We start from the raw sequence: 18,022 nt of genomic DNA, 5'->3' as shown, positions 1-18,022 counted from the left end.
AATGTATGACACTGTATGTACATATTGTATTTGGTTTTGAGCAGTTGTAAATTAAATTGTACTTGAAGTTGTAAATTAATTATGAGTGTTTTGGATTGTAAAAGTTGTATTATATTTCCTTATCTCAGACTTTGAAAAATTTCTATGGAATTGAGTTGATGAATTGTTGTGTTGAGAAATGTATTGAAGTTGAGATTTGGAAAATTATAGAAGTGCTTTTACAGGTTTTCTGAAGAACTGTTATATACAAAATAAAGATGGCACTTTGCCAAAAATTTTAAAGAAATTCTAAATAAATCAAAAGAGAAAGTTATTTCACTTGATTCACCAAAGTCTTTAACACTGTAAATAGTGCTCACCATCAGAAAAGAAGTAAGAAAAGTTTTTTTTTTAAAATCCCTTGTAGTGTATTTAATGGGTTATCAGTAGACGGAGTTGGTAATTCATTAGGTATACTACGGGATCATGTTATGCCTTACAGAGGGGTAGGGTGACAAATTTTAGTGAAGGGACCTAAGGGTTTTGGGGTGAGAAATCAAAGATTGATGGTATGAGAGAATGAGAGTTATTGAGGAAGAAGGAGAAACTCACGGCTGGCTGAAGAAGAAGGAGAAAACACCAGAATTTTTGGGTCCATTTTGTCTCTTTTAATTATTTTAAGAAGGCTTGTTAAATGGTGATTGGTGGAGGGTATGTAAATGACATCATGTGATGTCATTATCCCTAATTTCCTTCATTTTTCTTTTCTTTTCTTTTCTACCAAATTTCAATTTGATTTTTAGCAATATTTATTCATATTTTAGATCATAATAATTATTTACTTAACTGGACAAGTCGGCCAAAAATCGTCTCTGAAGGCGAAATGACCAAAATGCCCTCCGTTTGGCTTAACGGGTCAAAATTGTCTGTACCGATTGAAAAATTTTTTTAAATATTTTCTTGGCATTCTAATGCCATAGGAACCTCAATAACCCTTCTCTGGAGTTCCAAAAATTATTTTATAAATTTTCTCTCAGATCTAGGGCTTCTAGTTGTGAGAACCGCAACTTCCCTCTGGGTTACCCATCGCTTGGGCACCGGCTCATTTAACTTGGTTGTATTTTATTTCTAAAATTTTTTCTAAATTTTTCTTATTAATATTTGAGTTATTTATGGTTTCTTACTTTAGTTTAAATATTTTTCTGGACGTTTTAGCTGTCCGGACTGACACCGATCACCGGAACAGTAGCATGTACGGAGTTACGACAGGGAGGGTGTTACAAGCACACTTTCTGCCAGTTAGAACTGACTACTCACTGGAGAAGTTAGCAGAATTGTATATCAGTGAGATAGTTAGACTGCATGGAATTCCACTTTCCATCATATCTGATCGAGACCCAAGGTTTACATCGAGATTTTGGAAGAAGTTGCATGAATCCTTGGGTACACAACTCCACTTTAGTACAGCTTTCCATCCTCAAACGGATGGGCAATCAGAAAGAGTAATCCAGCTAAACAATTGAAATCAATGGAATTAATACAAATATTGAACTAAAATGATAATAATAACATGAAATATATGTCAGGTCCTTGAGGATATGCTGAGGAGTTGTGTCATTGAGTTGGAGGGAAGTTGGGATAGATACCTCCCATCGCGTAATTTGCATACAACAATAGCTACCAAGCTAGCATCCAAATGGCCCTGTATGAAGCCTTGTATGGGAGGAAATGTAGAACTCAGGTGTCTTTGGGTGAATTGGGCGAAGACAAACTAGTTGGGCCAGACCTGGTGAAACAGATTGAGGAGAAAGTAAAACTAATCAAAGCCAATCTGAAGGTTGCCTCAGATAGACAAAAATCTTATGCCGACCTGAAGAGAAAAGAAATAGAATATGCGGTTGGCGACAAAGTGTTCCTCAAGGTGTCACCGTGGAAAAAGGTACTGAGGTTTGGAAGAAAAGGTAAGTTGAGCCCTAGGTTCATTGGCCCATATGAAGTCATTGAACGTGTGGGACCAGTAGCTTACAGGCTACCTTTACCACCAGAGCTGGACAAGATCCACAATGTGCTCCACGTGTCTACGCTAAGAAGATACCGCTCAGATCCTTCACATGTCATCTCCACGGAAGAAATTGAAGTACAATCGGATTTGACATATGAAGAAGAACCCATACGGATCTTGGCTCAGGAAGTGAAAGAGTTGAGAAATAAGCAGATTCCACTAGTGAAAGTGCTTTGGAGGCACCACAACACCGAGGAGGCAAATTGGGAAAGTGAAGAGATGATGAGGCAACAGTTTCCTTAACTGTTTGCATCAGGTAAATTTCGAGGATGAAATTTAAATTAGAGGGGAAGAGTTGTAACACCCTCCCTGTAGCAACTCCGTACATTCTACTGTTCCGGTGACCAGTGTCGGTCCGGACAGCTAGAACGTCCGGAAAAATATTTAAACTAAAGTGAGGAACCATAATTAACTCAAATATTAATAAGAAAAATTTAGAAAAAATTTTAGAAATAAAATACAAACAAGTTAAATGAGCCGGTGCCCTAGCGATGGGTAACCTAGTGGGAAGTTGCGGTTCTCACAACTAGGAGCCCTAGACCCGAGGAAAAATTCATAAAATAATTTTTGAGACTCCAGAGAAGGGTCAGTTAGGTTTCTATGGCATTAGAATGCCAAGGAAATGCTTAGAAAAATTTTTCAATCGGTATAGACAATTTTGGCTCAATAAGCCAAACGGAGGGCATTTTGGTCATTTCGTCTTCAGAGATGATTTTTGGCCGACTTGTCCAGTTAAGTAAATAATTATTATGACATAAAATATGAATAAATATTATTAAAAATTATGTTGAAAATGAGTAGAGAAGAAAGGAAAAGAAAATGAAAGAATATGCCAATTTTGACATCATATGATGTCATTAAACCCTTCTCCACCAATCACATTTAACCAAGCCACTTAAAACAAATAAAAAGAGGTAAAAGGAGGTAAAAAATAAACAAAAGCCATCTGCTTTCTTCCTCACAAAAAACCAGGCGTCACCCTTCCCACCCCAACCACCATGAAAGCTTAAGGTGAGCTTGAAATCACCCTCCAAACCACTTCAAAACCCTAGTCTCCCTTCACAAAAACTCATCCTTACACCTAGAACAAGCTTTGGACAGCAAAAAGAATGCAAGAAAGTAAAGTTGTGAAGCTTTGGAAACTGCCTAAGTCAAGGTTAGTGTCAAATTCTTCTAAAAATTTTGTGTATGGCTGCAATTGAACATGATTTTGGTGTTGTAAACCATGCATTGTATGTGTATGAAAATTTTAGTTGTTGGAGTTAGTGTTTGAGCATGAAATTGAGACTTTGATCATAATAATGATGAAATTGAGTTTTAATTGTCAACTAGTGACCATTTGGTTATTAGTAAACAAGAAATGAAGTGTGTTTAGTGATGGGATTTAAGTTTAGTGTGGCTGCCCTAGGTGACCTGCAGAATTGGACATGAGTCCAGCAGGTTTGGGCAGCCATAACTTGAATTGTAGAGGTTCAATTGGTATTTGGCCAATTGGACATGAAACCAGACACAAAATGGCACAACTTTGGTGAAGAAACCATGCCCATAAGACCAAACCAAGTGGACCAAAAGCTTGCTCCAATCCGAGTGACCTGCAGTATGTTTATGCAGAATGACCAAAGGAACAGTATTTGGTCATTTGGCCATAACTTAGTGTAGAATGGTCCAATTGACCTGAACGTTTACCCTCAACAAGCTGAGATATAGACCAACAACTTTCATGAAGAAACCTAACCCAAATTATGACCAGAACCTATCCAACAAGTGAGTTGAATTCACTGTTCATTGCACTGTAGATATGGTCAGTCCAGAAAATTTTCAATCCGGCTAGTTGTGGTTTTTGGACCATAACTTGAGCTAAAAAACTCTAAATGGAGTGATTCAAAAAAGGAAATTCAACTAGACAAAATAAGGAACAACTTTCATGTTGATCATTTTGTCAAATTCCCACTACAAAATTGACCAATGGAACAGTAAAAACAAGGCATAAAAACTGAAAATTCTGCCCAACCAACATTAAGCTTAGAAATGGTATTGGCAACCAATACCAACAAATTTTGAATGCAAAATGTGGTATGTTGATGAGATTAAAACCAATGTACCTATTGCCTATGCAAAATTCTACATTTTTGTTGACCAATGAATGGAATAGTAACACTAAAACTTAAATTCCAAAAATTGTGAAACTTAAAAGTGTGAAGTGCCCTAGTATACCTAACAAGATTGGTTTGGATAGCTTGGTATGCCAATAGAGTTCAGTTAACAGTACTGCGCATGGCATTATGCCATTCTGTGATTTCATGGCTTTTAGCCATTCTAACATTGTGTTGAGACTTGGCCTTGTGCCTAATGTTATTACAGCTTATTAGTTGTTCTGTTGCACACCGGGAGATACATATGAGACCGATGGTGTGACGGCCCGAGGTACTTGATACCCAGTGCCAGTTTACCCGCTTATCCATCGATCGTCAAAGATAGGTTACTTGGGCAACCAAAAATGAAAGTGGATAAATTTAATGAATAATGAATATAACAAGTACAAAATAAGTAAGACTACAAATACTCAACGAAAATTTATTTGCAATAAGACATCGATACATTCACTGCATATTTATTTTATGTTATTTCTTTTTATTTTATTATTGGCACCACTAAGCATTATTGCTTAGCCCGTTGCTTTTGCCACACGTAGGTTCTGGAGATACTGACCGAGAGCCCAGTAGACCATAGACTGGGTGAGACCTTCTGCAGCTCTGCATAGTGTCCATGTCACCTCACCATCTTCAGTGTATTGGTAGGACACTAGGTTTCATTTTGGTATTTTGTAACTAACTTTTATTTTCTCTTGTGTAATTAAGACTTATGTAATGTATTTTGATGTTAATGTAAATAGTGGAAATTGTGTTTATGAATGGAAAATTGAGTATTTATTTATTGCTTATATATGAATACCATGAGAAATGAATGATTGAGAAATGGAAATGTTGTTGAAAAATATTGAGATTTTGATGATTATTGGAGTTTGAAAATGATTGGAAATGATTATTGGAAGAGTTTTTCATAGGTTCCGAAGAACTGTTTTCTCCATTTTTAGCCGGTACTCTGCCAGATTTTCTATAAAATTTTCGAAATCTCAAATAAATTATAATTTCAATAAATTATATTTCACAAATTATATTCAAAACTATGATAAAAATAAATGAAGGAAGAATAAAAATGATTGAGATAAAATAGAGTGTTCCGGTACACTGTGTGACATATTTTACTCGGATATACTGTAGACGGGTAAGAGGTGTCACACAATAGCTTTCTTTGCTGTCACAGATAGAGACAAGAAAAAAGTAGTAAAGTGAGCTACTGATTATTGGGACTACACAGAGGTTTTTTACGAGTGTTTAGTTATACCCTTGTAGTTTATTTTGATTCAAATAGTTTAGTGTCATATGTGTTAATGTAAAATTGAGCAATTGTACATTAAAGTTGTAATAATATTATTTTTTATTTTTCTTTTGTAAGTTAAGATTTGTGTATGTAAATTTAATTTAATGCAATATTTATGAGTTATCGAATTGTTTTGAAAAATTTTAAAGTTGTGAAATTTGAGTTGAAATTTGGTTGAATTGTACTGATTTGAGGATATATTGGCGGTTGGGGTTGAGAAATGAAATGAATTATTTGGAAGTGTTTTTCATAGGTTTTGAAGAATTATTTTTCCCAAATATAGACGGCACTCTGCCAAAAATTTTCTAATTTATGCAAAATAAAAATATACAAAAATTTTAACTAGTCTTTAAACTTTAGGTAAATGTTTTTAATACCTACTGTAAAAGCTTAACATTTTCAAAAAGTAAGAAATAGTTTTAAAATCCCTTGTAGTATATTTAATGGGTTACCGGTAGGCGACGGTAAATCATTAGATGTACTACGGGATCATGTTATGCCTTATAGAGGAGTAAGGTGTGGCATGTTTAGTGGTATCAGAGCAATGGTTTTAAAATAAATTTTGAACTATGAATTTGAAATATTTTGTTGGTAAACACAACTGCTCAAATGTTTGATACATATGACATATTTACATAATGAATATGCACTAATGGAGGTCAACCTCCTTGTGTTTGTTATTAGAGAGTAGAAAATTTCTGAAAGCGAAATGGAAGAAGGAGATCATTCCGTAGAATAATCTGTTGAGGCTGAGGCCCAAGGAGAAGCCCCAGCACTCTAGAATGTGAGTGGGTCATCCACTCCAGCTCCTCCTCAAGCACCGCAGTTCCCTGCTCAGTTTGCACAGCAGATGAGCGCGTTCTTTCAACAAATGGTGAGAAACTTGCCAACACAAGCTCAGACATAAGCCCCTACAGCACAACCACAGCCCCTAGTAAGACAATATGAGAAGTTAATGGAATTTAGGGCTACAGAATTCAAAGGAACAGTGGATCCACTGGAAGCAGAACAGTGGTTAGGGAGGATGGAACAGGTTTTCAGAAAACTACAGTGTGCTAAAGAGTTGAAGTTCAAATATTTAGTATCATTTCTGTAAGGGGATGCATATGAGTGGTGGAAGACCATCCCCCATAGGCTGGTAGAGTGCCGTTAGGGCAGTGAAGGCAAAACTGATGTTAGGGCAGTTTATATTTGGGAAACTGAAATGATGGAATGATGGAACGTTCACTGATGTTAGGGCAGTGAAGGCGAAACTGCAAAAAAAAAAAAAAAAGGTCTCGCAGAGTAATGAACAGACACTGAAAATGAAGAATTTCAGGGTCCAAATACTCCTTCAATGGAGATACTTAAGAAAACTGATTTATAAAGTTTCTAGATTCTACAAAAGCTCAGAATGGCAAAGTAGCAAGACTGAAACAAATTTCAGAGTCTTTCCATAATAATCACCACCACCTTTTTTGTCCGTCCCTTCTACAGTATTACATGCAGGTATTTATAGGGAACAGGTGCTCCTTATGAAGGGTCAGGATCTCATCAGGGGAGATGGAGGGTTTAGATTCAAAAGGACACAATCCGATGTCTGAGAATTAAAGAGAATTAAAATGGAGGGTTGAGATTTCATTCAGAACATCCATCCTTTCTTCTCTTAATCCAACAGCTAAGGGTCTTGCCTTACAAGATGGATCCGAGGGCTGGGAATAAAAAGCGCAGATCCTGCCATCTACTTTTTGATCCAAGGGCTCCGGGTTCGTCCTTACAAGTATGATCAACAGTGGAGATTGAGGTGTACAGAACTACTATAAATGTTTTGGCATCTGTCAACTAGGTAAGCATTTCTGCAACTGAGGCGTGCGGTGAAGATTTGATCCGCCTGCAATGCTTTAACTAACTCATCTCTGATTATGAAGAGAGTTGATTGAAAGTTATTTTGATCTCTCTGTTCTTTCCGATCTCTATTTCTTCCGATTTCCATATTATGACCCTCTCATTTTTCGATCTCTCTAGTATCAGGTCCTTTCTCATTCCCCGATCTCTCCCATTCTAGATCTTTCTGCCTTATCTAACTTGCCTTGGTCAATGCCATTAAGTCTTCTGTTACCAATGCATCCGCTTTGATTTCTGTATGCAATAAATGTCCATCCCCTATATATATGCACCAACAGGGAAATCCCCTCCACACTTCACTTCTCCTCCTTTAGTTTCTCCATTTCTCAAATTCTAGTTTTTTCGGTAATATTTCTTATTATAGTGACTGGTTTTGATCTTTTTTCTTCTGTTTTCTTCACCCTTCGCCTGAAAATTTATGATCCTGGCAATAAAAAAACCATGAGGACAACATCTAATGACAGTGAGGGAACCAGACTAATTTACCGATCAAGATCAAAAGTGATGATTGTGCTGATCTCGAATTGGTCTACCGGTATAATCAGTGGACCGATCTCGGGAAAGAGGACTGCTAATTTCAATCTTAATGTCGATGATCGCCTCTTGAAGTTCATTTGGCTCCTTACCACATCAGGCGTCTCGATTGCAGCTCGGTTCTGGTCGATGACATTGACGATGACTTCGCTCACCATCATGAGAGTCATAATCACCCTATCTGAGCTGCACATTTATCCAATACTTGTGGCTGGCATTCTGATCAAATACATCTTTTGATTCAGCTACAAGACTAGGCTTTGACATAGGCCACTACTAGGCAAGATGTAGTGCTTATCTTTAGGGATCGCCCAAATGATGTAATCCGATCTTTTGAGATCGCCCAACTGATGTAATCTGATTTTTTGAAAATAAAATGAAATTTTATTTAAATGCTTTTGTTTTATTATCTCATTATTTATTTTCCGATCTTTAACAAGTGCACCTGATCTGGTCGCTATCTGCCGATCCTTGAGTCTAAAAATTTATTCCATTTAGCGGATATCATTTATTTGATTTTTTATTATTTTTTTTTATGTTTCTAGAACCTTCTTGCGACGTGTCAAGGAAGCAACTCGATTCCGCTAACCGATGTGTCATTTGGGACTTCGCGATCATTTAATGCCCAGACGGGTATAAATAGGGGTCAAGTGAGTCAGTCATTTTCTTATGTCGTTTTTAGAACCTCTCTTAGCAATCCCAACGTTTTCTCTCGTTTTCTCAAGTTTTTCGGCACCGATCACATTCTGGTAAGGATTTTGATTCTCTTCTTGTTTAATTTCTTTTGCTTCCCCTAAAAATGAGCAGCATCGAGGGTCAGAGAGCTGCAAGCCCACCCTCCGTCCATATCTCATGGATGTCGGATGAAGTTGAGGTGATCAGGCCGAGTGGGCGACCTGAACCTCATACAACCTCTGCTTTAGCGCACGGTCGAGCGGCCTAATCAAGACAGACATCTTCCTCCAGGAGAGAAAATCTTCCCATGGATGAGTTGCCATCGGTCCTGCAGGAAACCGATCTGCAGTCCATTAGTCAAGAGTACAACCTTCGGACTGACTCTTACGAGCTTATCAGATGCCACAGCGATCTCCGAGCCGATCACTTCTTTGAAGAGAATGACGCGATCATGGTATATGAAGAGCAATTAAAAGCCGGGCTTCGGTTCCCCCTTGACAACTTCTTTAAGGCTATTTTGAAGTTCCACCATGTATGTGTAGCCTAAGTACATCCGAACTCATGGCGGATTCTGGTGGCTTTTAGAGGCTTATACCGAGCCAAGAAGCTTGAGCCTACAGCTAAGGTTTTTACTGAGTTGCATAGGCTCACTCATCGAAAAGATGGCGAGTACTGGTTCTTCCAAGCAAGCCGCACTGTGGGCTTTTTACCGACCTTCCTTGTTCATTGAAGAATTGGAAGAACCGTTTCTTTATATTGAGAAGCAAGATTCCGAATGGCTTCGAGGGGTTTCTGAGCAGTTGGCAATACTTGGTCCCATCAGTTCCAAAGAAGATTGCCCTAAATAGGGACAAGGGCGCCATGGTAAAGAAATTGAAGGATCAGGCGGCCACTTACAAGTGTTCATGCTTATACACTGTTATGGCCGAACTGAGGTGGTGGCTAATGCAAATGATCGCCAATGAGGATTATGAACTGTAGCTCTCTGACCTCGGACCCGGGATCGGTATAACCTAAATCTTTAGCCTCCTGACTTAGGTGATTTCACTAACTATTTTTCCGTGCAAGAATGACTGAAAGCGAGGGCGCAAAGGAGAGCTGCAAGAGAAAAAGAGAGGTCTCCCGAAAGGTACTAGAAATGAAGATTGCCACGGCATCCCAGATACCAAGGCGAGATTCGAGAGAAGTTTCAGGCTCTTCATCTCGTCCTTCAGAACAACCGATCCCAGAGGTGGAGATCGCTCCTTCTCCTCCTCGACAAGAAGAATCGCCACCTCTGCCTGTTTCTTTAAGTGCTGAGGGAGGATCTTCTCAACCTACTGTAAGGACCCTTTCTCGTGGCACCTAGGTCCTCATTCACTCTCTTGAGAAGAACCGCTCAGTTCGGGGGAATCCGGGCTTGGCCAAAGTTCTGGGTGCCACCATATACCTCCAGGATGATCAGAACAAGCTGACCCCAAATAGCCTTGATAATCTCTTGGCTCAAACGATAAGCTTGAGCATAGAGAGCCTGGTGATCCAACACATAATCAGGGAAAAGGCTCATCTCCTGAGGCAGAAAATTCTGAATGCGGTCCAAGACGCCGCTTCCTCCCGAGCCCAACTTTCGTCCGCTCAAGACTATATCACTGAGATTGAGGGTCAGACAAAATCTTATGAGGACAAGATAGCTGAACTGGAAAGTGAACTAGAAGAAGCTCGAGCCTGCCAAACTGCCGATGTCGCTCACCTCACTGAGGAGACAAAGCAAAAGAAGAGGAAGCCGTGACAAGGGAAGCTGGCGCTTATGTAAATGCGCATGGCGATCTTCTGGCCAAGCTTGAAAAGCGCTATCTTGAGGAAGACTTCTCCTGGATGGTGGATCTTGCTCCTAGAGATGAAGAGGAGAGTGAGGAAGAGCCCGAGAGAGAGGGAAGGGATGAGAGAATTGATAATGTATCTGGGAAGCAAGCTAGGGGAGACCCTTCTGCTGAATGACTTGTAAATTTTTATTTTGAAATGATTGAAGTCCTCTCTTTTGTTCAATTTCTTGATGAGATCGGAAAGCATCCCAATTGTATGAGTACTTGATTGTTTGAACACATTAGAACATTAAACTTTAAATTAACTATTAACCTAAGTATAAGAAATCAGAAAGACATCACTCGTAAGCATGAGATCGAACTAAGCCATGACCAAATACCGGGTAAAACTTTAGAACATTAGAATTGAGAAGATTCAATTTGAATTCTTGAGGTCGGGATCATTATTAGACCGGACAGAAACCTTAACTTTATTTTAAGGAATATTTGGGACATTCAAGTGAAAAGCCTGATCCTAACATTGACTAAATGAATTTCCACAATAGTTGCAAATATAGATTGGAGGCAAGACTGGATGGTTCGGAGACTTGTCATTGATTCGAATCCATCTGTAAGAGATCGAAAAACGTTAACTAAGTGTGGGATCGGTTCATTCCGTGGTCGAGCAATCGATGAGTTCGGAAAAGTCATTTATGATCACAAGACGTCTGCTGAGAGCGACTTATAAAGTCGATTTTAAAGTCCCTTGAATTCAGTGATCGGCCAAAATATGGTGTTGACAGCTGCCCCTCTTTACATAATTTCTATTGAAGGGAAAGAAATTCTCTCGTATAGGAATTATGTAAAGATTCAGACCCATATTTTGGGCGGTCGGAGTATGGAAAATTAGAACGCCGAGAATCAAAATCAATCTTGGATCTAGGAACCAAAGGTTGAGGGCAGGAAATTAAAAAGCTAGAAATTAAAATCAACTTGAATTAAGGAACCAGAGGTTGATGACAAAAAATTTAAAATACTGAAAATTAAAATGAACTTGGATCAAGGAACCAGAGGTTGATGACAGGAAATTAAAATTCTGGAAATTAAAATCAACTTAGATCAAGGAAACAGAGGTTGATAGCGGGAATTAGATGCTAGAAATTAAAATCAATTTGGATCTAGGAACCAGAGGTTAATGACAGGAAATTAAAGATGCTGGAAATTAAAATCAACTTGGATCTTAGAACCAGAGGTTGATGACTGGAAATTAAAATGCTAGAAATTAAAATCAACTTGGATCAGGGAACCAGAAGTTGATGACAGGAAATTAAAATGCTGAAAATTAAAATCAACTTGGATCAAGGAACTAGAGGTTGATGACAGGAAATTAAAATGCTAGAAATTAAAATCTGTTAGTAGTATGCCCTAGAGCATATCATTTAGTATGTATCTTGTACATATTTTTAATAATAAAAGGCATTTCCACTTTTCCGTTTACATAATATATTTATGTGTAATAGAAAAGGTCCATTGATATTTTGTTAGAAATATTATTCTTAAGTTGTTAAGAATATGAGTGACAATATTTCTAGCACAAAGTATCATAAATAGGTTCACAATCGAGGATACTTCATAATAAGGATATGACTTATCCAGAAAGATTGTATTCATGTTTGTTCCCAAGTTATTTATATGAGATATAAATAAGATGGAATGGTGAGTCTCATGCCATATAACAAACTTGATAGGCACTTATAAATGATAAGTAGGCCGAACCAGTGACACTTATGACAAGCACATGGAGTTTACTCTTGTCAATGTTTTGTCATAAATCATATCAGTGCATATAATCTTTAGACCTGAGATAGTACAGTTATCTTGTATATAGGTAGTTTGAGTTTGATCGCTTTCATACTTGTACTATGTATGGGTATATGGGCATATGTTGGCTCTGCTAGTTATATATGGAGGTAGGTGTTGATCAAGAAGGAATCTGTTCCTCTAAGTAAATAGAGATAAAATCCTATGTTCATTTAATTGTTCTTGATGTTTCAAGTTCTGGCCAGACAGATAGATTTATTCGTAAAAGTGTTTCGATGAGAAAAATCTTTTAATCAAGAACTGGAATTAAAAGAGAACATAATATTCATAGCAAATGGAGTTTGACATAAACCATGACTCGGCTTGAGTTGGGATTTTATGTGAGAGAGATTCTAGTGCATGGTAACATATGATTATAGGTTCATTTAAGGTAAACCTTATTACTAATTGGGTGGCCATGGCATGCTATGCTAGGTGTTAACCATGGTCTATGAGGTTCATAAAATGATTTAGAGAAATCATTTATGGTAAGAAAGAGTTCTGATGATATTAAGAGTTGATATCATGTCTCATTGCCAATTAGTGATGAGCCTAGTAAGTCACACACATACACAAGTTATCACCTATTTAAATATGATTTAATTAATTAATTAAAGAGTTTAATTGATTAATTAAATAGATTTGGTTTGCAATTAAATTGCAAAGTCCTAGCATGACTTGAAACCAAATCTAGATTATTGGATGTAGTATAAATTAAATTTATATTTAAAGTGTTTAAATATGAATTTAATTGATGAGAAATTAATTAATAGAGATTAATTAATTAATTTATATTTGATATAAATTAATTAGAAGAAGAAAATAATTATTTTGGGTTAAGAACTCAAAATTAAGACACAGGGGCATTTTGGTCATTTCACAGTGTGACACGTGGCACCATGAGATGGTGACATATGGCATAACACATAAGCTTGCCAAATGTTTTTTTAATCATGTAAGATGATTAAAATCAAGATTAAATATAGGTTTGACACTTGGCACAATGTGATTGGGTCACTTAAACCTAGAGCTAATCAAAAGGTGACATGTGGCTAGGGTTTAATGTGTTAACCTAGCTATTTAAGTGTGGTTATGAAAAGAAAACATAACCAGCAGCCTCTCCTCTCATATGTCACGCCACTTTGAGCCTCTCCAGCTATTTCTCTTCATCTCTCATCAATTCAAAGAGATTAGCCATCAATCTCTTGAATTAAGAACACTAGAAATTGTTTCTAGTGTCCTGTTTACATCTCTAATCTCTTAAAAGGCAGAACTTGAATTTCTAATTAATAGAAAAAGCTTTAGAAGCTGTTCAAGGGCTGCCATAGGTGTTCTTGGTGTGGACAAGCTAGAGGGACAACATTTGGTGTCCTGAAGATGAATCTCAAAGCGCGAACCATGCAGCACATCAAGAGGTTAGTGTAATCGTTCTTGATTTAATCTAGGGTTCTAAAATTAATCTAATTAATTTTAAAATCTTAAATGGCAAATACAGATCCAAAAAACTTATTAAAAGAGTTTTAATATGTTGTTTATCATTGAAATCAAATAGATAAAAATAAATCTTGCATGGTGCATGTGACCCTAGGTGAAAATTTTTGAATTCGATGGTATAATCTTGTGTTTTTCACGCTTCCGTTCCTTCAATTGGTATCAGAGCCACTATATTTGCCATTTAGATTGTTGATTATATGATTTAATTGTGTGATTTGATCATGAGATGATTGATTCATTGCTGGTTGGATCAAGAGGTGTGGCGGCACACATGGTGAAGCCACCATTGGTGGCGGCAACAATGGTTCCATGGGTGGTTCAAGGTTTGGCTTTTAATTCTGCAATTGTTGTATGATCTAAGGCCTATTCTTTGACTAATTAAAGTGTTTAATTAGTAGTTTTAATCACACAATTAAATTATGATTCAAATCAGAATTTTAAAAATTGTTTGAATGTGATTCAAATCTGAATTTTAAAAGTTGTTTGAATGTGATTCAAATTTGAATTTTTAAAGTTGTTTGAATCATATTTAAATCTGATTTTTTAAAATTGATTCAATAAAATTCAGATCTGATTTTTTAAAAAATATTTGAATGTGATTCAAATCTGATTTTTTAAAAAATGTTTGAATGTGATTCAAATCTGAATTTTTGAAGTTGTTTGAATGTGATTCAAATCTGAATTTTTAAATTTGTTTGAATGAGATTCAAATCTGAATTTTTAAATTTATTTGAATCATATTCAAATCTGGATTTTAAGTTAAATATGAGATATTCAATTTAATTTAAGTATGTATGTTTTATTTAATTGTTAAATAGTGATATGCATGATGGATGATCATGGACTATAAAAGACCAATGTGATTGGATTTATTTCTTTTATGTTTCTTTGGGATTGTAAATTAATTAATTTATTTTAATTTATTTTGGGCATGTATTATTAAGTTTGTAATATTTTTGGGTTGTAATTTCATTTATTTAAGTTCTTGTAAATTCGCCTTGGTATGCCAAGGATTACTATGTAATATTGGATTGCAAGAAGTTCAAGGAGGTCAAGAGCATTGGTGGGACCAGTGGGAGGAATTCAATATCAAGTGTTGATTATGTACTCCTTCAGCAACTCTTGTAAAATGAATGAATGAAATGCACCTAGGAATGCCCTGATTCAATTCTTGGTGGCTCGAATTGAATCACTTAGAAAGTCCATGATCATACCATATTTCTTTGCTTATCCATGAATGCATGAGATGTATGGGAATGTATGCAATTATATGATATATGCATGCTAAATGGATAATGTACAAAGTGAGACCTTAATAGTAAATAGAATGACCATAAAATCTTCCAAACAAATGATTAAGTTGGAAATGCTATGATTAAAGTAATTATAACATAGGCCCTCCATTGGGGCAATTATTTTAAGAAATTTTAAATAGTTGCATAAGATGTAATTTATTTAAGAGATTTTCTTAAGAATAATTGTTAAGCATGAGATGTTGTAAATATGTAAATGGTTTAGTGGCCAATATTGGATGTACCTGAGGACATTAAAATTATTTGCATAATTACTGGCTCAATGGGATCAACTTAACTAATGCAAGATAAGTCAATAATGGATGTACACAGATTTTGAGCATTAGGGGCTAGGTAAAGGATTGAACCTCACATGAGATGTGATGGGCAAGGAGTTGCTCACTTATAGTTTATTGTAATTCCAATAATGGATGTACTGAGGATGAATAATAGAATTATAAGAATTCAATCACACACTAGAAATCCATCCAACTAGGATTTCCGTTTTCTACTTTGGAAGTGTAGGATTCGCTAAGTTAGTGGGAGGACCAATTTGATTAAAAGACCATAATCATATTTGGTTAATTACATGATACATTTACTAATTAATCTGGTTATTTTCTGCAGTTAATTTTCTGATAAAAATGAGCACAAAACAACCACCACCATCCAATATCCTTGCAAGCATACTTGATCACAATAGGTTGACAGGACCAAATCATCGATTGGCTAAGAAATTTGAAACTTGTCCTGAACCTTGAACATATAGGATATGTTCTAGATTCAAATGTTCCTGGTCTCTTACCTCCAGAGGCCACACAAGAGGAACATGAAACTTTGGACAAGTGGAAGGAGCATGATATGAGAGCTAAGTGTTACATGCTTGCTTCTATGAGTAATGAGTTACAGAAGCAACATGAGAACATGCAGAGTGCGAGTGAGATCCTCCTTCACCTACAAGAGTTGTATGGTGAGCACAGCAGGAATGCTAGGTATGAGATATCTAGACAGCTATTCCGTATGAGGATGTCTGAGGGACAGAATGTTGGGGATCATGTCCACAAGATGATTCGGCTGATTGAACAGTTAGAACATCTTGACTTCAACATGGATTTCCAACTACAAACGGATTTGATCCTTCAGTCCCTTCCTGAGTCTTTTGTGAATTTTATGACAAATTTCCATATGACTAAACAGGAATGCACCTTAGCTGGTTTACTCAACATGCAAGTTATTGCCCCAAAAGAATATGCCAGGCAATAAAGGAAAAGAGGTAGCTTTGGTTGCATCTTCTTCTGCTGGAAAGTCCAACAAGAAGAAGGGCAATAAGAAAAAGAAATCTTAGATTCTTGGTCCTTCCAAGAAAATAGCTAAACAGAAAAACAAAGATCAAAGTTGACAAAGGTAAAGGAAAGTGTTTCCACTACCAGCAGGAAAGTGTTTCCACTGCCAGTAGGAAAGTGTTTCCACTGCCAGCAGGAAAGTGTTTCCACTGCCAGTAGGAAAGTGTTTCCACTGGCCAGAGTATAGTAATCCAAATGAATGCAATGCCATGGTGAAAACCAACTCAAGTTCAAAATATATTTGGCACTTAATGTTATGTCATGTTGCAGAAGATAGGATTGCAAAATTGGAGAAAATGGGGATTCTATCCTCATTGGGCTCTGAGCCTACTCCAACTTGTGAATCTTGTCTTCAAGGCAAAATGACTAGACCACCCTTTGTTGGACAAGGGCTAAGAGCTGAAAATATTTTGGAGCTAATACATAGTGATGTATGTGGTCCATTTAAAAAAATGGCTAGAGGGGGTTTTTATTATTTTATTACCTTTACTGATGATAAATCAAGGTTTGGGTATTTGTATTTGATGAAATACAAACATGAATCTTTTGAAAAGTTCAAAGAATTTAAATCTGAAGTAGAAAATCAAACAGGAAAGAGTATTAAAGCTCTTCGATCAGATCGTGGAGGTGAATATTTGAGTACTAAATTTGATGAATACTTGAGAGAGCATGGCATTGTTTCTCAGCTGACTCCTCCAGGAACACCACAACTGAATGGTGTATCTGAAAGGAGAAATCATACCCTATTGGATATGGTACGTAGTATGATGAGCTATACTGATATGCCAATCTTCTTTTGGGGATTTGCATTAGAATCAACTTTATATATTCTGAATAGGATTCCATCAAAATCAGTTTCTTCCACACCTTATGAGATATGGCATGGAAGAAAACCAAGTCTTAAGGATGTTAAGATTTGGGGTTGTCCAGCTTATATCAAAAGTGAACAACGATAAATTGGAGACCGGATCGAGAAGAGGTCGATTTGTTGGTTATTCAAATGATAGTTTTTGATATTATTTTTATTTGCCTACGTCACAAAGGTTGTTATAAGTAGAGATGCCAAATTTCTTGAACTTTCTTGAACAACAGTTTGTTCAAGAAGGAGTCAAAGGAAGGCAAATAGAGTTAGAATTGGAGAATTCGACCAACCAATGGTCGATGGATATAGATCCATCTAGTCAACCTATACCCATTGATGAAACATCTACAATTTGTTCCTCGTAGAACAACCAGGTATCTCACCCACGGTGAGATATGATTTTCTTCATGAAGAAGAACAAGAGTTGTCTACTCATGAAGAAGTAGATCATGGAGATGATCCACTTACCTATGAAGAAGCTATATCAGATATAGACTCTTCAAAATGGATTGATGCTATGACATCCGAGATTGATTCCATGTATAAGAATCAAGTTTGGGATCTTGTTGACCCACACAGGTATTGTACCTATAGGGAACAAATGGGTTTTCAAGAAGAAAATTGGTTACGATGGAAAGGTAGAGACCTATAAGGCAAGGCTAGTAGCGAAAGGGTTTCGCCAAAGGCAAGGAATAGACTATGAGGAGACTTTCTGCTTTGTTGCCATGCTTAAATCAATTAGGATTTTATTAGCAATAGTGCATACTATGATTATGAGATTTGGCGGATGGATGTCAAAAGCGACTTTTCTCAAT

The 18,022-nt window shown here is 36.7% G+C and overlaps 1 protein-coding gene across 1 annotated transcript in view; it reads right to left on the bottom strand.

Annotated features, from left to right (window-relative positions):
* The window catches only part of LOC131177923 (zinc finger protein ZAT5-like), a 56,231-nt gene extending 48,161 nt beyond the window's left edge, over positions 1-8,070 (bottom strand). Inside the window, exon 1 of the mRNA XM_058143102.1 lies at positions 7,993-8,070. Within this exon, the coding sequence (XP_057999085.1) occupies positions 7,993-8,070 (78 nt within the window). The remainder of the gene's footprint in view (positions 1-7,992) is intronic.
* Positions 8,071-18,022: the final 9,952 nt, after the last annotated feature.

The sequence above is a fragment of the Hevea brasiliensis genome, chromosome 2 (genome assembly GCF_030052815.1).
Source record: "Hevea brasiliensis isolate MT/VB/25A 57/8 chromosome 2, ASM3005281v1, whole genome shotgun sequence".
In the NCBI taxonomy this organism is placed as follows: Eukaryota; Viridiplantae; Streptophyta; class Magnoliopsida; order Malpighiales; family Euphorbiaceae; genus Hevea; species Hevea brasiliensis.
The sequence above is the reverse complement of the archived record's forward strand: the minus strand, read 5'-3'. Positions and strand labels throughout refer to the sequence as shown.